General features: G+C 43.8%; 2 protein-coding genes across 2 annotated transcripts in view; both read right to left on the bottom strand.

The window, feature by feature from the left end:
• Positions 1 to 27,512, bottom strand: part of LOC119173908 (glutamate receptor ionotropic, kainate 2) — a 124,299-nt gene that overhangs the window by 5,145 nt on the left and 91,642 nt on the right. The window contains exons 10-13 of the mRNA XM_075895251.1: positions 25,253 to 25,415; positions 22,712 to 22,910; positions 13,601 to 13,799; positions 10,716 to 10,941 (exon numbers count right to left, since the gene is read on the bottom strand). Coding sequence (XP_075751366.1) covers positions 10,716 to 10,941; positions 13,601 to 13,799; positions 22,712 to 22,910; positions 25,253 to 25,415 — 787 coding nt within the window. The remainder of the gene's footprint in view (positions 1 to 10,715; positions 10,942 to 13,600; positions 13,800 to 22,711; positions 22,911 to 25,252; positions 25,416 to 27,512) is intronic.
• On the bottom strand, positions 1,193 to 3,168 carry LOC142817166 (uncharacterized). The gene is made up of 2 exons (XM_075894229.1): positions 2,353 to 3,168; positions 1,193 to 2,181 (listed from the first exon to the last, which is right to left on the bottom strand). Exons 1-2 carry the CDS (start codon positions 3,166 to 3,168, stop codon positions 1,279 to 1,281), a joined length of 1,719 nt encoding a protein of 572 aa, XP_075750344.1. The 3' UTR covers positions 1,193 to 1,278.

The following is a 27,512-nucleotide window of genomic DNA, read 5'->3' as shown; positions in this document are numbered from 1 at the left end:
CACGTGGAAGCTTACTACGACCTTCTTTAGTTCTGGACGCTAGCTCTCTCATCTGGCATGCATGGTTAAAATTATTTCATCATACAGTACAGTAGGTCCCCTTTCAGCCTTGTGCTATGGGACCTCCTTCTGTGTATACTAACCCGATGCGTTTATGTATTTCGCAACAAATAAAGATTTTTTGATAGATAGATAGATAGATAGATAGATAGATAGATACATAGATAGATAGATAGATAGATACATAGATAGATAGATAGATAGATAGATAGATAGATAGATAGATAGATAGATAGATAGATAGATAGATAGATAGATAGATAGATAGATAGATAGATAGATAGATAGATAGATAGATAGATAGATTCAAACTATAGCGATGAAGCAGCCAGCACCGAGAGCTACAAAATGGGCTCATGGAGTTGAGTGCTGTCGATTCAACTTTTTTCGCGGATGAATTCACAATCAAACCAGATGTTAAGATAATTGCCTCACTAGTACGTTTATAAGAGAGCACAGTAACACAGGCTCCTAGTGAGCGCAATACGTACACTTGCGCCAATTATGGTTGTAGTATAGATTGTCAAGAAGCGAGGTGTCACAATTTCGGCTCCTATTTATCGCGCTGAGGCAAACACATTGTCCAAGAATTGAAGCGTTTCACAATACACAATCACATTGCGTTAATAAGTTTTGGGCTGATAAGAATGTGCTTTAATTTGATATGTGGGGTTTAATGTCCCAAAACCACCATATGATTATGAGAGACGCCGTAGTGGAGGGCTCCGGAAATTTTGACCACCTGGGGTTCTTTAACGTGCACCCAAATCTGAGCACACGGGCCTACAACATTTCCGCCTCCATCAGAAATGCAGCCGCCGCAGCCGGAATTCAAGCCCGCGACCTGATAAGAATGTGTAGGAGTGCAGCTTGTCATACTCATGATAATCCTTTTGGGTGGTGCATTGACTACATACAGATAATGACATATGTAGAACACCGAAAAAGACCAGAAGCGCTTAAGAAAGAAGTAAAATCACTTTTTATTACTTTTTGTACACGTGGTATTTATTTCATTAAGAAATTCAGAAGTATGCTTGATGAAATAACATAACTCGTACAACACTCAAACAAACATTACGATTCATATAATGACGCACAAGAAGTAGTGGTTGTACATATTTGAGGAAAAAGATGTTAAAAATTGCGTTCAACAAAATGGAATTAAACAAAAACGAGAAAAAATAAAACTGAAAGCTTCGCAACCTCCCCAGCATTCTACCTTGAGTTTTCAGAACTCGTACTGCAAAGGCAGTACGTTTTGAACGGTTTGTCGTTGATACAGTTGGAGTGTGTTCCAGTCAACTCGAGTCTGTTTATATAGCTCAAATGATACTTCGGTACACTACTGTCAATTACGGCGCCAAACACTTCGAAAGTCACGTTTCGCGTGGTCGTCAGCTCAACTCGAAGCTCTAGCCTGCCGATACCTTCGCCACCTCCTATGACGTCCGCTTTGTTTACGCGATCTAGTTCCCACCGAACACAGCGGCCCGGGAAGTTGGCCTGGGTCGCGTCGTTCATGTGATCGATGGCAAATCTGGCAAAGAGAGGAAGGTCCGCAGCGTACGGCAACACCGTGGACCTCGAACCGAGACAGGCGCAGGCGTCGGGCTGTGCGAAGACGTCACCGCATGACCTCTTGTGCGGAAAAGGCTGTAGTAAGCTCAAGCCCCTCTCTGTAGAGCTGTGCTTGTCGTCGGGCCATCGGGCCAGGGCCAAAAGCGTCGCGTGGATGTCGTACGCCGACACCATCCGGCGCTGGTTGACCTCGAGGGCGACAGCTACGTCCGGATTCGTTCGAAGGAACGCCTCGGGCATCACCAAGAAGCCGAAAGGCGCCTTGACCTCGTGGTCGCCGATAGACGAAGGAAGAGCCATGCTCCCGACACGCTTGCCGTAGTTACTGAGAAGCAACAGAGCCGTTCTGTTCAGCACACCACTCTCGGTAAGGTTTCTAAGGAAGAACTTCAGAGGTTGGTCGAGGTAACCGACGGCATTTACGTCACCGCGGACGTGCTGCGAAAGCCAGACATATCCAAACTTGCGCACCGGGCCCGTGTCCAGCTCAAATAGGGCATTCACGTACTTCAGCAAAGCCTCCGATCTCGAAGTGAGGCTCTGACACGAAGCGTTCCGCTCCTGATTTTCCATGGCTTGCACGAAGGTCCTGGTACTATAATCGACAGGCGGGTTTCCATACTCCCATCGATCGTCCACGAATGGAGAACCGTCTTTGGCCGAGTCGAGTGCGAACAGCGTCGCATAGCCTCATCCGGAATACGCGCTGACCAGGTGTAGCGGGACGTGGAAGTTCTGGTCTTCGGACAAACTCGACATCTCGCGCACGTCCAGGCCAGCCAGGAGCGAAACCTGGCTTTGTAGCGGGTCGCTGGTGACGGCGGAGAATCCTAGGAGCTCGTACGCCTTCAGCTTGCTCGAAAGGTACTTCCGCGTCTTTCTCAGGTGTCGCATCGAGTTGAGCCTGGAGACGGAGTCGATGCCTATTACGAGCACCGAAAGTTTGTCCCGGAAAGCCGCCCAGGGGCTGAACCACTCGCCTTGACCGCGTCGTAACGCCGTATTGAGTCGCTTCTTCTGAACTGGCAGCAGGTGAAACTCCGTGAAAAGGGGTATCCCGTCTCGAACACAAGTTATTTGTACGTGCTCTTCGAGCAGATGTTCGCCGAAGATGAGCGGTCGACGCGGCCCGGTCTCGACCTCCTGGGCTACCCCTATGCCGCTGCCGACTTCTACAACCGCGTGGTAGTGGCACTGCAGAGAGCTTGGTGTCAGCCCGTAAGTGTCTTCGAGGCGCTTCGCGTTCAACAGGGGAACGCTGACGTTGACGAAAAAGACGAACTGTTCGATGCCGCGGCACTTGTTCTCGATGCTTAATCTCCTGCGGTACAAATACGCAACCGACCAGTGGAAAGGCTCGTAGAGTGGAAACAGGCACTCAGACGTGTTGATCACGTAGTGAGGGCCGTCCGACTTGATGGACAAAGACACTTGCTTCAGGGTGGCGAGCTCCAGCCGCGACGTCAAGTAAATCATCCATGGCACGAGGAGTGCGTAGAGGGCCGCTATGCAAAGAAACTGCCGCATAGCTCTTCGCGACCACCGATGAGCCCCAAAAAGACCCATCACTGCTTCTCTCTTGTCTCGTTGTCCGATAGGCCTACTTGTCCGCTCTGACAGCACGCGCTGGATCGTGCTGGCGATGACGACACTTAAGTATGGCACGTACCCACGAAAGGTATCAGCCTAGATTCGGTTTTTACGAGTACGAGTATGACAAACAGTTAAACACCGAAATCAATAATGATTGTCCAAAGCCAAAAGATTAAGTACAAAGTGCGTAAGTAAGAAGTATTCATCATTGAAGCTAGAGCCCTTAAAGAGAATGGACAACTCTATTGCTGACCCGAATATCGTAGGATGTGCATTTCGATGAAGGAGAAGTGCAAGAGGCTCCCGTGCACGTATTGCAAGGAGCATGATCAGCATCATCATCAGAACGCCAGGTGGTCTAAATTTTCGCAGCCCTCTACAAGGGCGCCTATCATAATGCTATCGTGGTTTTGGGGACATATAAAAACGGAACAGTTATTGTATTATTCTAAAAAAAAGACATAGTATAGACACACAGAGAACTTCTAGTGCAAAAAAACGGAGACTTTGATTAGGCTTCTACCACACTTTATCGAATAGAACTAGAAGAAGAAAAAGTAGTAGAATAAAAAAAAGTAGGACACGATCCTTAATTTAGGTATCTGGTAGGGGCACTCCCATGTCAGTGTTAGTTTTCTATCGTCTATTTCTTGAGTTAAATTTTGTGTTTCACCACAGGACCGAAGCTGATCTCAGAAGCCACATTGAAAAAAGTGGGTGGTTGAGATATGCTCCATCAGGTGCCACAACCGTACTACTTGGTTACCAGAGAATCCCCTGCACTTTCGATGAACTCGTCGAATTATATTGCGTTAATTACCCCACGGTTATTTAGACCTTTCTTAAGTAAACTTACGCTCCAATATCACGTGTATACAATACGAATCATAACTTTAATGAGAATAGTAAATTTCTAACCTTTATTAGGTTTAAAACACGCTTTCCGAGTATTCGTAAAAGCAGAAGTGCTTGACCAGAAATACTGCAAAGAGAAACAAAGAGTTTCACTGCTTATTTGTGGTACTAGAGCAAAAAATATTGCTTGCTGAACAATTCACATGTTCATTGTGCAAAGGGTCTCAGCACGACACCATGCGCATTGTAAACGTGCACGGTTTCTGACGCTAGGGGTTGAGGCAGCCCTTCCGCAAACGTTGCCAATATCACCCCTGTCATACAATCCTGCACCTTAGATAAACAGGCAGGAAAAAAATTGACGGCAGATCCACCAGGTGAATGATGATGAGATTGGGCGAAGCTCCTGAAAGTAATGCCGTGAAATTTCCTTCCGTTAATTCGCCTGGCGATATGCGCGCTTCCTCGCCGCTTCCCATTGTCGAACGTTTTCATGATCTGCTTCGCGACGTTGACGTGCTGTCTCGGCCTCTCGTTCCCGTACGGAAGGATCTTGCCGACGCTGACGTGCCGCTGCAGCTTCTTGTTCACGTACGGCGGGATCTTGCCGACGCTGCCTCGCTGATGTGGCTTCTTGTTACCGAACAGCAGGATCTTGGCGGCGACGTCTCGCAGCTTCCCGGTGTGCTTCTGTCTCGCGTGCTCTCACTTCAGGGTCCGGTCTGCGAGCGCGCGCCGCCGCTGCTCTGCGCGCCCGCCTTTCGGCATACTTATCCATACGAGCACACACCGACGGCAACGAGCATCGGCAACTACAAACCTGTATCTATATGGTTTTGATTATAAAACCATTGCTTTAGAAAACACCTGGGGTCTTTCGCTAAGCATTTGGCGTCTTCTTTTTGTTTTGCTTTAGAAACATCTGGCGTCTTTTTGTTTTGCTTTTAGAAAACATTTGGCGTCTTTCGTTGGTTCATTTTATCAATCAACGGCGTTCTGAACAAAAATTTTAGGGGCGAAGCTTCTTGAAGCGGCACCCGTTCATCCCTCGTAGTCATAGTCGCGGTGTGTAATAAGTGTTACATTTTGACCTGCAAGGTGGTGCCGGTGAGAGATTTCTCCTGTGATTTGTTGAACAATAAAAAGTTCACAGCGTGCGCGTTAACTAATAGCCGAATGCTCCTGTCTCTCATTCCCCATTAGCAGTCATTGGCATGTTCCAGTAGGAAACGTTAGTGCAAGTAGAAGTGTTAAAAGCCGACTTCTGCTGTCTCTCATTCCCAGCAGCAGCCATTGTTTACCTCCAAGGTAGTGTCTGGGGAGATTTCTCCTGTGCGTGATTAAACAATATAAAATTTTTGTTCAAAACGCCGTTGGTTGATGAAATAAACCAACGAAAGGCGCCAGATGTTTTTTAAATGGAAAACGAAAAGACGCCAGATGTTTCTAAAGCAAAACAAAAAGAAGACGCCAGCTGCTTAACGAAAGACGCTGGGTGTTTTTTATCGGGCGAATTAACGGAAGAAAATTTCATGGTATTACTTCCAGGAGCTTTGCCCAATCTCATCATCATTCGCCTCGTGGATCTGCCGTCAATTTTTTTATTGTTTAATCACGCACAGGAGAAATCTCCCCAGGCATTACCTTGGAGGTAAACAATGGCTGCTACTGGGAATGAGAGACAGCAGAAGTCGGCTTTTAACACTTCTACTTCTACTAACGTTTCCTACTGGAACATGCCAATGGCTGCTAATGGGGAATGAGAGACAGAAGAATTCGGCTTTTAGTTGACGCACACGCTGCGATTTTTTTTTTATTGCTCAACAACGCCCAGGAGAAATCTCCCACCGGCACCACCTTGGAGGTCAAAGCGTAGAACTGGTTACTCACTACCACTACGACTATGAAGGACAAACGGGTGCCGCTATAAGGAGCTTCGCCCCTAAAAAAACAGATTGCAAAAGCATCACTTCGTTCCCGAATCGGTACGAGCATCGCGGGTGCAATGTGAAGACCTTCGAATGTAAAGCCCAATGGAGCCCCACCAGCGGCATTCTGTTATTTTTTCCCTCTCTTTCATTTTTAATTGCTTGTTAAAGCAATTGGAGATAGACATGACAACGATTATTCTGTTGTATCTTTTCTTCTACCCGCTTTTCTTTCTGAACCTTAACTATTTCGACATGAACAGCGCACTCGTTTCCAGAATTGTTCTTATAGTTGCTATAAGATTGCTATACATTAAGCAAGACAAATGAATTTGAACGTGTTTTTTCTGGCTTGCCAGCTTTCTACAATTCATATGATATTATGTCTATACATACCAAGCATTCAAAGTGGCTTCTGACTGTCGTTTTCTCTTATGCTGCGAGTGCAATGTCCTTGCATCAAATGATGCTTAATAGGGCCTTCGATCGATAGCTGTATGTAAATGCTGAGCAAATCAGATTTTCTTCTTTAAACGAGAAAGTTTTATCTGAATGAGGATAATAGGATTGCTGAATTTTAGAGGCTGTCATTTCACTTTTTTGTACCAAACCAATTATTAATTTGCATTCTTTATGTGGCTTTTCGTCGTACTCCTCTCCTTGCTGGCTATTTTTCTGTCGTAAATCTATCTATCTATCTATCTATCTATCTATCTATCTATCTATCTATCTATCTATCTATCTATCTATCTATCTATCTATCTGTCTGTCTGTCTGTCTGTCTGTCTGTCCGTCTGTCTGTCTGTCTGTCTGTCTGTCTGTCTGTCTGTCTGTCTGTCTGTCTGTCTGTCTGTCTGTCTGTCTGTCTGTCTGTCTGTCTGTCTGTCTGTCTGTCTGTCTGTCTGTCTGTCTGTCTGTCTGTCTGTCTGTCTGTCTGTCTGTCTGTCTGTCTGTCTGTCTGTCTGTCTGTCTGTCTGTCTGTCTGTCTGTCTGTCTGTCTGTCTGTCTGTCTGTCTGTCTGTCTGTCTGTCTGTCTGTCTGTCTGTCTGTCTGTCTCATTTTAAACGACCCACAGTGGCGTCCTATCTGAGCACGTTTCTTCACGCGTGTGTTGTTCTAGCCTACAAAATTCTCATGGACTAAATCACCTCAATTCGCCTAAGACATGTCATTTAAGTAACCTAAAGTTAGAATGAATTGGGGAAATACTTGTATCGCTAAATCGATGATGTTCCCTTTGTCGAACGACGTGATGTTTGCTCTCCTTTTCGTAATAAGTTTTCTTTTTCCCATGCCTAATCTGCATCAAGTAGAAGCTAAAGTTGACAAGTATAGCTGAGTGGGTAAGTTGGGGCATCTTATTACTATAAAACTTTAGCTAAGCCCAGCATGGACATGAAAGAAAGGGACGAAGACAAAAACAAAAAATTCTCTAAAAAATAGGCGATACGATGGGCGAGATCAGTGAAAGCTAAGCGCTCACTCTGACACTTGCTTTTTTGCTTTTGCGTTTCTTCCTTGCCTTCGTGACTATACTCTGTAGCGCTAAAGCTTCACAAGAATAAGTGCATAATTTAGTTTCATATGAACGCCCTGGTTGATCCTTCATAGCAGAATCGAACCATTTTCACCGGTGGAACAAACAAGGGAACGAGTGGCGTGCAACGAACTTTTTCCTTATCGCACTCTACCAGCACAGCATGGATCTTTCATAGCCATCGAATAACCTCGGCGAATACGGTAGATTAGCCGCACTCACTGCCATCGTCATCCCTTGTCAGATTACTGGTTGCCGCTGCGAGCATCGCCAAAAAGCGCCATCAGCCAAAGCTCTTTATCATTTCACTAGAATCTGAGAATGCTGAAAAATTCAGTATTCCTTTCGAAAGGACAGCTGCGCCACCACCGCACTGCTTCCCAACGCCGCTGCAGCATGACCGCAGCATTATGCTAATGCGTTTTACGGCGTCTAGGCGACCTTATCTGCCAACGGGGGATAAGGTATACAGTGTTGTTTTTCTCTTTGAATAAAGGAGTGTTCGTGTGCACCACCCTGATTCTTGTTGAGTTTGGGCGAGTTAATCAGATGACTTTACGTAAGCTCTTTATGGTGAGCTGATGGCCACGGGGTAATGGGGTCGGAAAAGCTTTGCAGTGAGTTCAGAACGGTTGGCACGGGATCGCACTGCAGGTAAACCGAGTGAATGAGTTATATATTTTGTTCGCCGAGCAGGCTCATGAGTCTACAAGAAGCTGTAGCTCAAGAAGAATATATTGAAACGTTAACACGCGTGACTAGCGCTGACTTCCTACCGTGGTACGACACCGTTATCGTTGTTGAAACCGCTCAACACACTGTTATTTAAGAGTTATTGTTGTTATATTTTGTTGTTTTTTTGCCCCCCACGCGTAAAAACAATAGCACGCCCCACATGTGGGGTGTGCTACGAAGTAAAACGCGCTCGTACGCTTTACTTCATAGCACCTGGTTTTTAGTTATCCTTTTTTATCGTTTATAGATAACCTTTGTTTCATTTATTATATATAGGTCGTAGTTTTCTTTTCGTTAAGGTTATGATGTCTTTTTTTTTTCTTTGTCGTGCCGTCCTGTTATGTTCTGTTATCGTTTCGTGCTTGTAAAGTTTACACTACGGTACTTCTCCCAAGTGTATTCTATTATTGCACTGTCCAAACAACAATTACTTTGCAATGGCTATTATTAGAATGATGGGAAATGCAACTTTGAAATATTCAAAAAAATTTAAAAGGTCGTTGTATTTCTTACACCGCTATTAAAAAGATTTTATGCCAGGTACAATGTGTCCGCTAGTTCCAACCATCACCATCATCATCATCATCACCATCATCATCATCAACCTACCCGTGCTGTCTTCTACAGTGCTACAGAATACTGGAGCGATATTCTAATGCACTTCACATAGAGTGATAGGCGTGTCAGAGGTAAGCTAGCCAGAAACGGGGTCCCAGGACGCTCGCGCAAACGCCAGCTAGAAGTGAAGCTGTGTTTATCCTATGAACTTACTTCGATAAACGTACGTGGCAAATATTGGGATGAAGCTTATACAGGGAGGATGAATGAGGGTTGAACATTGACTGAAGCTTTATCAAGCATAACCATGTTAATATAACCACTGAACGTTGGTATGGCATGCCAATATCAGCAAAACTTGACATATAACAACCGAACAACATCAATAAAGCTATAGCAAAACAATAGCAAAACCTAGGCCAAATCATAGAATAGAAGAAAATGACTTTCCTTTGTGTCTTTAGCCATGCAAGATCAATGCTATGCAAAGCTAGCCGCGGCCACGTTTTCATTACTTTGAATTGACGAAATAGAAGTCGTGAATTTCCTAAATAAAACGGTATATGAGAACACGTGTAAAGAAGCCAAGAACCACCTGCTTTGTATTTGGTCATCGACAAAACGGTAAACGTAAACGATAAATGGTTAACGTTTTAGGTCCGATGTATCTGTTAAACAGCATTCACTCTACGCATTTACAATAAAGGATAAGCTCGAAACATAACCAGAACAGGATAGAAAGGTATACGGACGAAGCAACAACACAGTAGAGAGAGAGAGAGTCATTAAAAATACCTAGAAGTCGGGTTTTATATTTCGATTAAAAGAAATAGAACGTTAGTGTGTAAAATTCTGTCTTAATGGTATTGCTGCAGACGTTTTTGATGCCCGGCTTACATAAGACACCAGGGAGTGATTTGCACGAAACTTGTAAAAAAGCATCTCTCAGAATAAACGTGAATACATCGCTCGTAGTATATAGGGGTGTCCAGGTAATTTGTAAGCAAGTGATATTGCTCAGCATACCTCCCAATGGCCATTATAGTACAATCCAAGAAATCTTTGATTTTGTTGTTCCTCCCGTTAAATACATTCAAGCTATTCGATGCGTTTTTTTTTCTTTTCACTCCGAGAACTTAATGATTCTCAGCGGGTTTTGTTTTGCTTCGTGCGCTCGCAACTGACTCCAATATCACTGTATTATTCACTAACTGCAATTGACGCGCTTGAAAACATGGCCGCGTTCACACGTATATATTGTTTTATTCGAATTGACATGAACGATTGAATTGTCAAAATTTTTCAGTGAATGCTACCCAATCTCGCATACATATGAGTGAAAACAACAAAGTAGGAAATTATTTTGCAAGTGTTTCGTTCGGTATTCCTGGTGCCTGCAATAAGAAAAACACTAATGTTTAATAAATTGAAAACTCTAAACTGCCTAATCAGACTATTTCTCAAGCACGTTTTTCTAATTGTTGCTTAAAAAGTTCACCAATGCGCCAATTTGGTCATTCATGAACTTAAAAAAAACTATGGTGCATATATGCCGTCCATTTAGGTTATTGTATAAGCAGCGATGCTGCGAGTGTGTAATATGTGTCTGTTGCCGTCGTTGTCTGCTGTGTGAATTTAGATCTCTACAAAAGTTCATTAACATTGTCTCATAACGCAATCAAGCGGTACACATATTGTGCGGCTTGATGCATTCACTGTCTATCAGCGTGCATTTGTTCTCGTCTTCACAGAGTGCTTCGGCGTGTAATTAAGCTCGGACCAAAATTAGCTGGCGCACCCTGCATACTTAAAGGGCCGAGCGCTATCACCTGAAAGGGTTCATTCCGAAATGGTAGCCACCTACCCACCTCTGGCGGTAACGATGCCGTAGGCCGAGTGGTGAACAAAGGTGTCGGTCATGCTGAACTCGCAGTCACTCTGCGTGACGTGAGCGGCGGTTGCGTACTCCATGATGAATGCCACTTTGTCTTCGTTCTTGACGCGGTCGAGGCCCTCCGCGAAGGTTCCCGGGTTGTTGCGTCCGCTACGTTCGACGAACTGTGACATCCTTTGATGCAGGGGCACGTTGGAGTGCTGAAAGTGTAATCATCGTAATCATCATCAGCTTGACACGTCCTTCGCAATTGCACTGAGCGCAAAACAATGGACATGCGAAAAAAGACACACTGTTTTATCGCGTCCGGCAGTAGACATGTCATGTGCACTGCAGAAGAAAGGCTGTGATCTTCAACACATCCTGTTAAGATACCCGCCAGTTTCTTTTTGCGCTTTCGGATTTTCTCGCTCCGTCACTACGCTTATCCCTTGACAATCCTCGAACGCGTTTCTCATCTCTTGGTGGTCAATCCTAAGCTCTAACTTTAGAATCTCTTATCTATTCTTCTCATGACAGTCACCTAGCCACTTCTATTTCTTTTTTTTTCTTTCAAAGGACCATGCAACCTTTTCTCAAGTTACGAAAAACGAGCACTTTATTATTTCCAGGCGCTTCTCGTCATTGTAGCACAAGTGGTGTTGCCAGTAATCTGTTCCAGTGTAGTCATGAAGAAATAGCCTCTTGATCAATTCACATGCGAGGGATATCAAATGGGAATGGTCTTTTATTCTGCTTTGCCATGCAGCCAGACACCCGTTGTGAATTGTATTCGATGAATATCATGCGAGGTCAATTGATACGATTTCGTTTTGTGCGTTTTAGACGTAAGGGTGGAAATGACCACGTGTAGTTAAAAAGCGCGACATTTCACTACTACGTATGCTACACGTATTTGTTCTTTGATTCTCTTTGCTGTTTTCTTACCTCCTAAGGTTACGATTAATACTTTCGTTCAATCACACACTGGGTGAACCCTCAGTTGACAGACTTTCCGTCGCTCCCAACAGGCATGAATATTCGGAGCTTTCTCATTTCAGTTAGCTTGCGTGCCACAAAAGCGAGACGACAGCCATAAGTTTTGTTTCTTTTTTTTTAATATATTTAATTCCCATAAAGGCGTCAATACTCCTCGTAAACCTTGGATTGACGTACAGCATATGCAAGTACGGGCCGACTGGTTAGCATGAAATCCATTCCAAATAAATCGCTAGAGTGGGTGCGACCTGTTGGAATTTCTTTTAAAAATACAATGCGTTTTTGTACATTTGTTTTAAAGCTAGTTACGCATTCCAACGCCTTGAACTTCTAGGTTCTGCCATTTTTTTTCAAGTGATCAAGCTTGTAGATGGCAGCTTTGTTTTTGTCATATTTGTGCGCTTGACCACTAAGATGTTTTGGTGAAATTCGTATATTAATATCAACATGAGTTACTGTCTCAGATCACTGTGTATTAGTCGCGAAACTAATGAATTACAGAGAGATCGAAAAAAATATGTGCAGACTTCTGCTAGCATTATTGCCATTTCCATGCAATATTGGTGAGGCACGGGTTTGTGCAGACTGAGAAAGACACGTTTCATTGCAAATAATTCTGGATGCACGTTCTAGAGACTTTCCCTTGCACTATAAAAGCCCAGCACTCTCTATGTGTATATAAAATAACAATTAAAAAAGAAGGGCCTGGAATCGGTGGCACACACCCACGCCGGACAAATGATTCCACCTGCAAACAAACTACCCGAGGTTCTCCTTTTTTATACATCTTTTATGCCTAGTAATTATTTCACACGGTGCTTCGTACAATGCAAAAAATATTTTAGTTACCAAAACTCTAGTACTAAAATATTCACAATACTCAATAATGGAACTTCTTGACCTGTACCTATTGTGCGAAACTGCGGCTTACCAACTCTTTTTCTTTCTTATCGCTGTACAGTGTGTGCCATACAATGGAACAACGGGGACGCATAGCAATACACATTTATTTATCGCATCTTCAGTACAGCTCATAACCAAAGTTAGCAACCTGTAACCGATGTCAGTCAACGTTTGTTAGCGCTGCTACTGCGGATTGAGTATAGGGCAAGCTTCGCAAAAAACGTACAATTTTTTTACCAAGATTAGTTTATGCTGTAGTGCATATTTTGTAACTAATGTAGCTTTATGTGAGAGCTGGTACGACCTACTTTTTATTCAAACATCTTTTTTTTCGCTAATTTTGCTCAAAACGAGGGGAAGGAAAAGAAAGAAGACTAAGGAGATGGTGGAAGGTCAGCCACACAGGAGTAGAAGGTTAGAGGTATAAAATATAGTCAGAAGTGTGCATGCAAAAAAGAAAAAGAAACATTCGATTGAGTCTAAACAACTTTTCTTCTTTTCACAGTATACCGGGCACAAGATCTCAATATCTCAGGCTTATGGCGTTCCCTTGTAGATGTTCGGGCCATGGTGCTTACTTGAGGCTTGCAGGCTTATGCATGCGCACGAGGGGGGGGGGGGGCAGGGGAGGCATCTACCTCCCCCAAGTCACCTAATTGGAGGAAAGCGCTGCAATTCCCCCTCCCCTCTCTCCTACCATGTATGGGGATCTCAGCTTACTGGTGGACAGGTGAAGTGTGTCTACTAAGCACTGGAGTATTAAGATCATTGGTTTGTCTTATTTGTTAGTTCACGATTCGGTTTTGACTGCCGTTTTCTTTTTTTTTTGTGCTTGGGTTAAAAACTGAACGCTTACAGCACTTGCACTACAAGGATTCGCATTGAAAGTGGGAGTGGCGTTCCTTGTATCCATCTTGCAGGAACACGCACATGCACGCATGCGCGCCGCATTCACTCACTCACTCACTCTCGTCTCACCTCAAGGTAAGCGCGAGTGCTTCCACCTCGTATGGCGATGTACGTGAACCCGGGCGTCTTCATAAGCTGGTCGACAGAGTCGTAGTCGGGTCCTCTGTCCTGCCAGAGGATGCTCTCGCACAGGTTGCTCACCACAATGGCGAGCACGATGAAAGTGAAGAAGTACCAGAAGCCAGCCAACACGCGAGTAGCTGGCGCTCTGCGAACATAGGTAACGAGTAGGCGGAATAACGTGAAATCGTTATGAAAATCTGGGCCAAAGAAAGTCTAAAAAAATGCCTCTTGTTAACTTCACCGTACGAGTTATACCTCTTAGTGCATTGCCACGTCATAAGAGCTGCGCAAGAATCACAAATGTGTGCGTGCGCTTTGTTTATCTTTCGTTTGCGCCTGTATGTTTTAGCACGCCACAAACTAACACTTCAAGTCACCTCTCGTATTGTTTGTTTGTTTGTTTGTTTGTTTTGTCATGTGCTCTGATCAGAGGCGTAGTCGGAAAGAAAGCGAGAGGTGTTGAAAGAGGGAGGGGGGTTGTTGAGCCCCCCGCCCCGTGAAGTATTCTTGGCTGCACCATTGCATCTGACTTCTCCTTTTTTTTCTCTATCTCTCTTTCTCAATACAAGCTCTACCTTAGAGAAATTTTCTCTCTTATCTCTCATGCGCTCTGTACTTGTAGCGTATAGTCGGTTTTTTGTTTTAAGCACACACATCACTTATCACATTCAATTTTGGTGCTGTTTACCCTCACTGTCTTGTGTGACGCCATGTTAAGGATCCTTAGGGTTAAACGAACGAATGGCATAGCCAAGATCGAGGGCGCTGGCTCCATTACCGGCACAGGCGCCCACATTTAGAGTGTAGCAAAATGCATTAGCAGCCGCGTACTTTTAACTATGTGCATGTTAAGGAACCCCATGTGGCCGAAATAACTCAAAGCCCTTCACTATGGCGTGTCTAATAGTATTGTTGTTTCAGAGTGCTCAAACCACAAGTTGTTAACGCGATATCCTTAAAGAGTTTGTTTTGCAGTAATTCCGGTGTCAGTGTTGCCGATCGCGTCGTTGGTTTTGAGCAAAAAAGCATCTTGTGCATGACCAATAATTGACAGAGATGGAAATAAAATAAACAATAAAAATTTCCTTGTCCAAGTGAGGATCGAACACAGGCCGTTCGCGTGAGAAGCAGCTGTTCCGTCACAATGTCACACGCCTCTTTGGAAATGCAGTGAAAAATAACAAACACAAGCGTCCTGTATACAGGTTTCACAATGCAATGTGCAATATCGAAGAATATTTGCGTTGTACAAGCGTACATTGCCATCGGGCGTCAAGAAGGATAGAAGCAAACATAAAGAGACATGGCAGAGAGAAAGAGAGAAAGAGAATAAGGATGGAAGAAAGGCATGGAGGTCAACCATGGCTGAGCCTGGTAGGCTACCTTGCACTGGGGAGAGGGCAAATGGAATAAATGTTAGAGAGAGAGAGAGAGAAGGAGAGAAATCTCACTAATGCCGTCGACAAAACGGCAGGTTTACAAAAATACATCTGCTTGGCTACTCTACACTCGAATATTAGCGAAGGGGACCAGAAATATGAGAAAAAGGAAGAAGGTAAGAGAAGGAAAATTAAAAAAGAAGAAGAGAGAGCCAGTAATTTAATTGCAGAGTGTTGAACTCCACCGCAAATCAGAGGCATTCACGCAAACCTGTCGTCTTCAAAACAAATGATTACCATAGCGACTTCGTCGTTTAAAGACGGCCACCCGTTACAAAAGGCAAACACGTCACCACACGCATTTTCTTGAAACCGTGTAATGGGTGCATAACAAGTTCGAAACGTTTCACGCACACAATTGCACGTAGTTCAAAGCATGCTTCCATATTGCACAGAATGTAGCGACATGCAACACATTCACTGACACAAACCACTTTCAAATTCATAGACTACAATTAAGAAATACACAATTTATACATCTCCAGTAACCTCATACGAAAAATATATAATGAGTGGTTGAAGCACACGCTAGGGACGGGATATCAATATCGCGTCCAACTCCTATATAGGCGGAGCTTATGGGTCCTTCAATGTTTTATCATTACGCTAGGTATAGCCGCGCATGGGGCACAAACTATCGCGCAAGTGCTTTTAACAATACAAGTCAACGCAGCTCAAGTCAGGTTAATGTCTTTCTTTTATGGTCACCGAGAGAATACGCAAGGTCTTCCGCAAACATTGGACTGTGTTGACAAGAATAGCGTCGCTTAGCGAATTATATTCTTCCGAGTTTATTCGTATCTCATGCCCTTGTGGTGAAATGGACGAGCATATTATTATGAAGTGCTTATATTTGGGTACTGTTAATGACTTTTTTGATTAAATTTTACTGTCCCTGCAACTTTCGTTTCGTCATTATTCACCTTCATAATGTCCAGGTTCAATACTTGGATTACTGTTTCGATAAGGCGTAAACGCGTCATTTGCTTGCAAAATTTTGTACCAAACCACCATATTACGTTGCCCTGAAGATTAAATACTTCAGCAATCTACTATTTTTGAAGATATCGGAGCGGCCTTTGTTCAACAGCACTTCGGCGTAAAAGTTTCTATAAAGAATTCACCAGACCATGAGAGGCGTGGGTGTGCACTTCCGTCTCTACTTTCTGTGAATAAAGCTTACGTAAAACAAATCAAACGCACAGAATAGATGATGTTCAGCGAGTATGACAATGACTGAGATAGTAAGAGAAGGGGATATTCATTTAAACCAGCCCATACACTTTTATTACTTTTTTAGCGTATATTTAGCCTCAAGTGTACACTTAAAGAAAGACAGTGCTACTTACTAACTTTGAAGTTGTAAATTGTTGTCACAACATTCACTACATACGTAGTAACTGTAGGTAGTAGACCCCATACATTTACTACCTCTGGTTGCTTCTAAGGTAGGAAACGTCTGTGGTATACTACCTGCAGTTACTACTTGGGTAGTGAATGTTGTGAACACAATTTACTACCTCAAACTTAGTAAGTATAGCACTGCCTTTTTTTTTAAAGACTGTAGTAGTTTTACGCGATATCTATGTTTCGTATTTTAGCCCCGCCGTAGTTGTTTAGTAGATAAGGTACTCGGCTGCTGACCCGAAGGTCGTGGGATTGAATCCCGGCTGCGGCGGCTGCATTTTAGATCGAGGCGAAAATGTGGTAGGCCCGTGGGCTCAGATTTGGGTGCACGTTAAAGGACCCCAGGTAGTCGAAATTTCCGGAGTCCTCCACTTCATCGTCTCTCATAATCATATGGTGGTTTCGGACGTTAAACCCCACATATCAATCAATCAATGTTTTGTATTTTAAACAACGTTGGTGCTTTTTTTCTACTTTTATCGGAGGGAAACGGTGTCTTTGATGATAACACAATAGATCGACGCAGGAAAATACCGTTCCGCCTCTCATATGATTGATCGCTACGTTGAAAGTGTATGTTCATTGCGATGTTGAAATACGCGCAACCAAACAAACCAGCACTCAAAAAAGCCATTTTGCGAGAAAACTGTGTGAGTGTTTAGAAACTCAACTATTTCAGAAGCTGGATTTATCGCAGAAATTCCCAGAGTAAGATATTTCAGTACTAATTTTTTTTTCAAAAATGTAAAAAAAATATATTTAGGCTGCATTACAAATTATTTTTCAAGTAGTAATGTTACATTAGACGTAATAACATCACATTGCTATTACTTTTCATAAGTGATGAAATTATAACACACTTACGTTTACAAAAATTCACTGTTCACGGTAAGGTCAAGTATACAGTGCATTTACATTGAAATCTCAGAGATATTTAGTGCCCCGTTCCTAGACATCGCAGTCAAATAAACATGTGCTTGTTTACTTAATTCATATTTGGCCAAATGTTAAATTCCCCAAGCAACGTGAACATATATATTTTATTGAAAAGTAATAAGAAAAGCGATGCGATTTTTTTTTTTGATGTTACTCGCTTGAAGGTATTCATTACATCACCACATTATGAGCCTACAAAGTCATTTCACTACGTTGCTAAGCGCAGGAAAATGTGATTTACTTACTCTAATTTCATTACTACCAAGTCCGATGTATCCTCAAGTTCAATCATTATTACGTGAAAAGCGAAAGGAGCAGGCCCGTAGAAATGTTTCATGAGTTTCGCGTTTAGTTCCACTCAGTCACCCAAAGTTCGCAGTACCTTCACGTCTACGTAAAAAGAAGAAGGTTTTTTTTTCTTTAATTTAAAAATATGTAAGTGGTATTGGTATGAAAATCACGGATGCACTTATGAAGGACTGAGCAAACGTAGCGATGATTTAATCCAGGTTGGCGCGTTTCTGTTTCATTGAAGAAGCAGCAGCGCCTACTGGTTAGATAATAATTATTGCGATAGTCCTCTTGGACCCGAATTAGTGCTACTCTTGTGGGCAATGCAGATGAAATGTAATTAATTTCACGTTTCAAACTAATGAAGGTGCGACAGACGTTCTGCTTTCTACAACACAATCCTGCCTCTCATCGCGCGAGGCTTATTACTGTTTATTTTTTCTCTTTTTGCTGGCATGTTGCTCGGCGAACGGAGGCGCAAGTGACTTACGGTGGTCATGCAAATGAATCCACTTTCACACAGATCTTTTTTTTCTTGCAGCTGACTCATGACGTTGGGGTCGTGTACTTTCTTACTTCAGCCCAACAGCTATATTTGGTCGGTACAGTTTCGAGCCCGCAAACACGTTCAAAGTCTGTATGCATAGTCAGCGTGAAAAGTTCAAGGATCTCCCTGTGCAGGAAGTCCGAGAGAAATCTGAATATAACCACTTTGTTGGCACACTATCTTTGACTGCAGTATCGAGTATTTGAACTTGCAGCCTTGGTTGTTTGATGCCTTGAAATTCGAATTGGATTCCACTGGAGATACTGGCTCTTTAGTGATCTCTCGTGCATGCACTGCTCGTAAGAGGGCTTTGAGCTCAAGTTGAAATACGCACGTACTTATTAGCAGACGTTGAACTTGCTTATCATACATTTCTCACTTCAGTGTACGAACCGTACTTAACTAACGTACACGCGCCTCTTAGTTTAAACCAGTTTCATAACCTAACGAGGACGTATCTCTAAAGCATGTCAGACATGTGGGAGGGGAGAGGCAATCAAAAAAATTTGGGTTATGTCAGACTTTTAAACTGGTATGAAACCGCTTAATGTGGACCTGCGACCAATATGGAAAGTTGTAACGATGTCTGAGAGATTTATTATCTACCCAATTCGGTTGTCTGCACTTCAAAGCACTCCGTACAACCTGTAGGACACGTTGGATAATTCGAGAGTATGCACCGCACTCACGGATTGCCACACTACTGTCAAGAACCAGGTAATGTAATGCAAGTGTCGTTTTTTTTTACCCACTTCAGCTGTATACGTCGTATGGAAGGTATATTGATTCTAGCACATACATTAGAGCCTTACTTTATCATTGGTGGCGGGTTCTGTAGCTGTTTTTTTAGGTCACATGATGCTGTGATCTCGAACATTCGCTCATAGAAGTTGTCGATAAATATTTTGATGTCATTTTTCAGCCTGTGAGCACTGCAAATACAACCGAAGGCGTGTACCCATGCTCACATGTATGAAATAATGAGGATGGGTGGTATGGAGTGTATTGTTCTGCCACTGTCTTCGATTTGATGTAGAAATCAAACGCATTCTTAACAAGCTGCCCAGATTGGATGATTGGCCGCTTTGCGAGCAGCTGCTACTACATGACATCGTCCCCATTGGTCTTCAGCTCGCAAGAAAATGAAGGCACATTTGTCCTTATTGAGTACGACGTACAAATATACATGAAACTAATCCTTGCGCCAGGTATCAGTGCAGGACGCAAGCTATTGAAAATATGTGCACAGCTGTTGGGGGGGGGGGGGCGATGGAGAAGGCGGGGGCATTGTTTTGTACGCGCTGACGCGGCTATCCCGGACCACAAAATATTTTGCCGTTGTGGTCTCCTCATGATCTTGTTTGCTACTTCCGCATTCGGCGCTTTTTCGGAAATCTTTGTGAAAATAATGAAAATTGTTTGAAAAGCTGGATACATTCGTTCATATTTTGAATATTCCTATGTGACGACCGTGTGAATTATGAAAATTCAGTTTTTGTCTTTGGTATTTTGATATTTTGAGAAACTTTTTGGTTGTTACACCCGTTTCTTTCTAACTGCAGGTGTAGTTGTGAACCAAAAGCAGTCGACATTGATGCCTCCACCTACACTGCGTCAAGTACTTCTCTAGTCCTCTTCACCATGTGCTGCGCACAGATCTGGCTATTGCAAAAAAAAAGTAGACATCTATTTCACCTAGTTTCCTGACTCCACCCGCCAGTTCATCCGGAACCAGATTGTGAGTGTACTCCGTTGTATGCGTGGATGCTCTGCACTTTATCTTGAACAAGCATACCATTCATTAACGGAGCAAGATTATGGGGGGTTTCGAATTCCCGCCTCTTTCCACAGAAATATGTCCGATTGGAAGTGTATAACTCTGCATGCGTACATAGGTCAAGGCTGGCTGAACTTTCCCGGAACGAAATTTTATCTGCGCCTCTGATACCATCCTCTCATCACTACACATATGAGAGCTTCACCACAAGGACAATACCGTATAAACTAAGTTCCGGTGCTGGCGGTCCATAAGGCAAGCACGTAATAGGGTTCAGATAAATGCGCTGAACACCACAAAGGCAATTCCAGCTGGACTACGATCGCAATGACTGAACCCCCAGTCGTCGCGACGCACAGTTTTTCTCCCCCTCTGTCTCCCAGTCTTGTTTCTATAACAACGCAGCTCTTTAAGCCAGCCGCAAAAAGCGTGGCGTGTACGAAAGGTTAGCGCCTGCCGGTATCTGGCATTACTGTGCGACAACTGGAAACCTGCCCTTAGAAACTTACTCTTCAGCTTCTTTTAGCGTGGTTTAGCCTTTATTGCTGGCCCCTGCTGGTGTTTCAATAATTCATGCACACAAAATGATTCTGATCAAGCGCTCGCACCTCGAGCGCAGTTGTGCCAAACCAGGATGCAGTCTTCAAGGCTGCAATAATTTTACACGCTGCTCAAAATATTCTGTTTTCGGACCAATGGAGATAGAAAAAGTTCCTGCACTGCAATTATTACGCAAATGAAACTGGCTCCCCACAACACTCGTGCAGGTTTGTTTGGCCCACTTCACTAAAAGCAACGTAGAGCTCAGCAGAGACTATTGGCACGTAGGCGATGTTAAGACGTTACGTCAGAAGAAGGCCCCCAGTTACAGGCACTACATCGGACGCCGTCGTGTTTTACCTGTGGCAGATAAGTAATAAGTGGGCTGGCACCTGAATGAAAACGTGAAAGCTAACAGCAAAAATTAATCTTAGAGATGTTTCTTGAAAATTGCAGCCATATCAATGATGTTGTATCCTCTTCCAAGGAACCTGGGAAACAAAACAACCGCACTCAACATGAATTGTCACACAGTGTACGCCGCGGTGTCCTTGTTTCGTTGCCGTTGCATTTCATTTTATTTTAAAGTGATACCTGTTAGGAGGTTCACAAAAGATGACTCATCATCCGTCTTGCTGCTTCAAGTAATATCACCGTATTCTAGCTCATTTAAGTTTCAGTGTGAACATGTACTGTTGTTTAGGTGAGTTGAAGTTGAAGTTTAATTCATGAATAGTTTACTCGTGAGTATAAACCATAAAAGTTTGCGTGCGGCATTTGACATAATCCCACAATGATTACATTTTATACTTTCTCAGTCACACTGAGCACTTCGAATCGTGAGCGATTCTCATCACCACTGATCTCTATAAAAAGTGTCTGGTGTGACACAGGTGCAGAAATAGGCGTTTTATGCTGACGTTGTGTGCTTGGACGAATACTCAAATATATTCGTGGTTTCATAGGAGGATGATTTTCAGCTCTAGTTAAAAGCCTAATTGTACAACTTCACTACGAATCAGACAACTCTTCGCCTGCACGTCTACGATGTGGGAGTGTTCTGAAGACGCGGCCAGGGAAAATACAGGTGTTACCTATCTCTTCCCTGTCAGTATCTTTGCGCCTACATCCTCTATATGCTGAACCAACTGGCCCAATTAATTGCACTGACTAACTTCTCCTGCAGTTTATGCATTTTCTATTTGTACCTCCCCTGCGCGCCGTTGAGCCCCTTCATCTGACCGCTTGATATTGCTCTAAACACCTCCTAAGGGATGCACCAAAAATAATAGAGCAACAAACTCAAACACATCCCGAAAACACCGCTGGGACCATCGAAAAAGCATTACCGGAAGCTGCACACGGGAGGTCCTCTTCGGCAGGCTGTTCGGTAAAAGCCAGTTTGTTTACAAACAACAAAACCGTCTATTAAAAAACTGTCACCATCATGAACGTATGTGTGCGATGGAAAATGCGCCAGTTCCCCTGCTCACGACTGGTCCACTAAAAATCATAAAGACAGCAAATGGACGGCAACCTATTAATTCTAGACAGACGTAGCCAGCACTTCAGAAAAGCTTTAATAAACCATCGGGATTAAACAAGCGATAAACAACGCGGCCAACCATTTCAGCTTCGCTGAAGCATCTGTACAGAGTGCTTCAGTGGTAAGCACGACAAGAGAATGCGAGGAAACGGGAAAGGTTCGAGAAGATCCTCGAAGCGATGGCAGCTCAACGCGAACTGCGACGTATCGCTTAGACCTACGGGAAGTGGAATCGCTTGGTGTCAGCGCCAAGTTAGACATCAATGTCATGTCTGTAACTATCTTTGGGTCAACTCAAACCTCTCTGGGCTGAGCAGGAAACCTAAAAACAACCTAGAAGAAACCACGTTGAACTACAGAATCGTCCAGCTACGCTGTTTTAAGCCTTGCGTGGCTTAATGCCGCCATTTTCCTCCCTGGAGTCCATCCGACTGTATGCTCAACGATTTCTACCATACCCCTGAACACACTCGCTCACAAATAGGCTCGTTTGAAATAATCTCTCAATCTTTCTCTACCTCTCGATCTCGGTCTTTATGATGTTTTAATATTTCTCCCCAGCATGACCTCTTACCTGGGGTCGAGGCTCACTCGTTGATGGAGTAGTGTTGTGAGTACGAATAGAAAGCAGTTGAAGAGGTTCAAGCGGTTTTCCATGCACTCGCCGCCCTTTCCGTCATCCACCAGCATCCACTCGCGGAAGCTGAGGCGCGCGCTGATGTACATCACGAATACGGTGCACGCCGTGGCCAGGAGAATGTAAATCCACACCTGCAATACACGGGGCCGTATACAGTGACAAAGTGACAACCTGAACGAGCGCTACGACAATGTTTTTTGTAAATTAATACGAGAAATGTAGTTACTCTTTCGAATATTCAAACGAAACCAAATGAAACAGACACTCGATAAAGAGAACTTTAGTTTTGTGCATGCACTTTTCACCTATGGCTAACAAGTTATGTTTTTGGAACCATGTTCTGGAAGCAGGTACATGCAAAGCAGTTATAAATAGGTGCAACAAATAAGTTTGTACTTTCCCGTGAGTCGTGCGAATGCGAATGCACTGCGACAGTGCGCTCGAACATGAGCTATCTATAGCCCGCAGATAATAAACCACAACCTACTGCACGAAAGTTTTCACAATAGAATGACGTGACGCAACGACGTGCCATGACAAAAAAACGTGATTATACATTTTTTTCTTTTTCTGTTTGCTTTTTCAACGTATAGTTAACGCGAATTTTCCTAAACCGAATAGCAATGTGTAGTTCGTGATCTCAGAACCGATCACAGTGAAAACTGTTATGAAGTAGAAGCAGCCGACTTTGGTGACGTAGTTGTCAGCCATCGCCACTGCCGGTTTCCGTAACCACTGTCGCACGAAACGGCAATAGCCTCCCGTCCTGCGTGAAACACGCAGCATAGACGCAATGAAATCTGCAACAGCAGCCTTTCTGAAGCATGTTGTAAACTGTCTTGGTATACGTTAGGGGAGAAGAATGAATGAATGAATGAATGAATGAATGAATGAATGAATGAATGAATGTTATTAAAAGCGAGTCCGGTCGTTCACTTCAGGCGAAGTTGGGAGAAAAGGGGATCAGAGTAATATAATAACCAGATGTCACACAATGCCAATTGGTTGACGAATGGGTCTTTCAAATATTCCAACCCTTTACAAAGGAATCGGTCGTAGTTTTTGATCATCATCAGCCACAGAGATAACCAAGAAAATCTAATGTCTTGGATGTGTAGCGGGTACCTCGCTTCTCCGCGAAACGATGAATGATGGCATAACAAGTGCTTTCCTGCATCGCAAAATTTATTATACTTAATGGCGTACCGAGTATCTTGCATGCGCCCTTGAAGCGATTTAAACATGAGAGCTTACAACGTTCTCGAGAAAGGCCGCGCTTCAGGCTTTCACATTGACAACGCTACATAATTCGTGCAGGCCTGGCGTAATTTTTTTTAAATATAGTTCGGATCTACCACCTCAAAGAGCGTTAATTGTTGTTTTTGTTGCTTTCCTTTAGGAACAACTTTACTTTTTTTATGAGTTCATTTATTCGGCCTTAACGGATATACCTGAAATGTGTGAAGATACCAAACCCGGTAGTGGTAATTTTTCGCTAATTAAGAAGTGTGTTACCCCATCATCCTAATTTGATTTATACGCGCACCGCACGAAACTACCCCAGCGCTTTATTGAACTGTCGCAAAACGTTCACACCTGATCGGGAAGAGAGAGATATTTTCGTGACGAGGTAAATATGTTAGTCTGGCTTTCCATCTGACATGCAACTCTGGGTGTTGGGTGATAATTATTATATATACACTGATAAACACTGATACGGATTAGGTACTTTTCAAGTATTCCTCATGGATAATTACAAATATTTCTAAGGATTATGAGTGGGTAGCGGCCTCTGTCGAACACTTCAGTGGTTCGACATGCTACAATATCGGAAAACTATACGTGCTGTTTCTTCAGCTCAGCACACGAGGGCGGCAGTGGCCACGTCGATAGGCGGTTTCAAAACTTGCATCCCAGTGACACTTTCCTCTTGAACAACGGCCGCATATCTCAGAGGCCATGATTTTCGTTACTGCGAGCCCCTCCATTTAACGTCGGCAGCCGCAGTTATACAAATGGCCAAATCCTCATTCTCTCAGGAAAAGTGAACATTAGGAAGCAAACCAAAAACCTATTAAGACTAACGATAAGGCAGTCAGTCCAACGTGCGACTACTACGTCAGAATGTTGAAGCATTGCCTACAAATTTATAGTAACCCAGCCGAATAGTCATTGCCGGCCAGTAACGCTCGCTGTATGAGATGTCACGTGACGGGCCGATTTCGCAGGGGAAAGAAAGGGGTAGTTGCTTACGTCGTGGTGACGTAAACATGACGTCACAGGACGTCGCCATGGCGCCATGAGTGACTTCACAATGACGTCATGTGGTGACGTCATCACCAGGTAATTTTCGCAAAACTTGTGTTGATGCAACGGACACCGATGGTTCGTTTTTGAGTATGCTGAAGCAGGTATACAGCTGTCGCCTAAAAATAACGAAAAGAAACGCGAGGCACAAAGGACCACCACTTTCCTCTCGAGTGAGGGGCAGGAAGAATGCCCAAATGCCCCCGGGACTCCTGGGTTGTCCTTTCTTGGTGACCGCCACCAGACCAGCCGTCATGTAGGGCAGCGTGAAGTCGATCACCCGCTCACGCATCTCGGTGATGGTCAGGTCGGCCAGTGCCACGTCCGCTTTCTGTAAGCCAGTGTAGCGGAGGGTTATTCAGAAATAAAAAAAAGCACGCCTTACAAGAACAAAGCAGTGGTGACTTTCAAATGCATCTCAACAAGCACTGTATTGAAATCAGAATTGCCTCACCGTGGTGGTCTAGTGGCTAAGGTACTCGGCTGCTGACCCGCAGGTCGCGGTATCGAATCCCGGCTGGGGCGGCTGCATTTCCGATGGTGGCGGAAATGTTGCAGGCCCGTGTGCTCAGGTTTTGGTGCACGTTTAAGAACCCCAGGTGGTCGGAATTTCCGGAGCCCTTCAATAGGGTGTCTTTCATAATCAAATGGTGGTTTTTGGACGTTAAAACCCACATATAATTCGAAATCAGAGTAATGTCAAAAAAACAGAACGCTATCTCCATAAGAGTTTCGATGATAATGCCGTGTGTTGGCCTCTTCCAGTCGAAGCCACCACAAAGTACCATCTCGGACAAGAAATAGCAACCGATCTCGGGGACATGCATTCAAACAAAGAGATTCATTAATCCCCCGACTTCAACTTGCTTATTTCTGTATTTCACGCGTTCGTTAAAACAGGATGATGATGTGAGCTAAATATGTGGGCCTGAGTGGGTTAAGAATAGCTAAGTTAGGCGGTATTGCAACACGATCAACGCCTTCCACCATTCTCCGTCTAAGGATCGCGTTGTCTACCATTTCATTGTGAAAGATGGCTCCATCGTAAGCAGATTATGATCTAAAAACGTAAGTTCCATCACTTGTGCTTATGTTTATTCTTCTTGCACTTACATATAAGCACGCGGGTGTCCTTTGCACTTGTAATCGAAGCCATGCCCTCGAGCTAATCAAGGCGACAACTGCAGGCAAAACTAGTACGGCGAAAAGACGGGCTATCAGCGTGACGTAGAATCCCTATTACTAAAATGACAAGTGCCGACTTATCGAGAAAATAAACGCGAGCAAGGCGGATGATAATTGTTCTTGTTGGAGAAAATGCCATCATAACAAGTACAAGCTGTTGGTAGAGTGTATGCAACAAAGGCTGAATGACAACCTGCAATATGGGCTTAGCCAAAGGATAGGGAGGAGGTGTCTGAACTCCCCCTTCCTCGGAAACGTTTCAATTTTGCTTGATTATATGTACACACTCATACAAACGCCCGTACGAACAGACATAATGTATGAATGCAACCGCCCCCCCCCCCCTCCAATAAAAAAAAATCTGGCAACGCTCCTAACCTGTGCGCAGCTATAAGCGCCATCTATTTAATCTTAAAGCGACTAGAGCAAGCTAAATCATGCACGTGAATAGCCGCCCTTCCAGAGATGGCGCTGTTATCCTGATGTAGAACTCAACGTACGGATCGATACGACCTCAGAAATTTCATACCGGAGGCCCCACGGCTATTTTGGAGGCCATATATGAAAACTTGGGAGAGTTCTCAGTGTATCCGCAACTTGGCGCCACCCTGTCAACCGCTGTTCAGTATTCGTTGGCTGCGGCCAGACCCACTGGTGTCCGAGATAGCAGGCTGCTGAGGGCTCTCTCTCTCTCTCTCTCTCTCTCTCTCTCTCTCTCTCTCTCTCTCTCTCTCTCTCTCTCTCTCTCTCTCTGTGTGTGTGTGTGTGTGTGTGTGTGTGTGTGTGTGTGTGTGTGTGTGTGTGTGTGTGTGTGTGTGTGTGTGTGTGTGTGTGTGTGTGTGTGTTGCGGGAGAGTTCAACATGAACGTCTTAGTCAGTCAGACTGTTCGTACGCCTGTTTTTGTATGTCTGTCGGAGTGTTGTAGTAAACTAGTAAAAAAAAATAAAGGTCCAATTGTGCACCATGCCCTCTTCACGGAGAGTGGAAATAGGCAGATTATTTGCCGCTGTAAACTCTTTTGCTAGTACAAGTGAAGAAATTAAAACATTATAGCTAAATACGAACTTTGGGGCGTGAATTCCCCAAAAAAACGCAATATGATATTAGGCACGTCGCAAAGGGAGACCATGGATAAATTTTGACGAACTAAATATTTTTTTTTGTTGCCATCTGATGAAGTCTTGCACTTTTTGAAATGTTTGGCCACTCGTGAGGTTTGTGTCATGGCCTTCTTTACACACG

Source organism: Rhipicephalus microplus, chromosome 5 (assembly GCF_043290135.1).
Source record: "Rhipicephalus microplus isolate Deutch F79 chromosome 5, USDA_Rmic, whole genome shotgun sequence".
NCBI classification, from domain to species: Eukaryota; Metazoa; Arthropoda; class Arachnida; order Ixodida; family Ixodidae; genus Rhipicephalus; species Rhipicephalus microplus.
The sequence above is the reverse complement of the archived record's forward strand: the minus strand, read 5'-3'. Positions and strand labels throughout refer to the sequence as shown.

What these genes read in the sequence shown, in the direction of transcription:
- LOC142817166 (XM_075894229.1), bottom strand. Translation starts at nt 3,168, where the DNA reads ATGCGGCAGTTTCTTTGCATAGCGGCCCTCTACGCACTCCTCGTGCCA. An exon ending in TCCACGTCCCGCTACACCTG is followed by an intron (nt 2,182 to 2,352) that starts GTCAGCGCGTAT and finishes GCTTCGTGTCAG; the next exon opens with AGCCTCACTTCGAGATCGGA.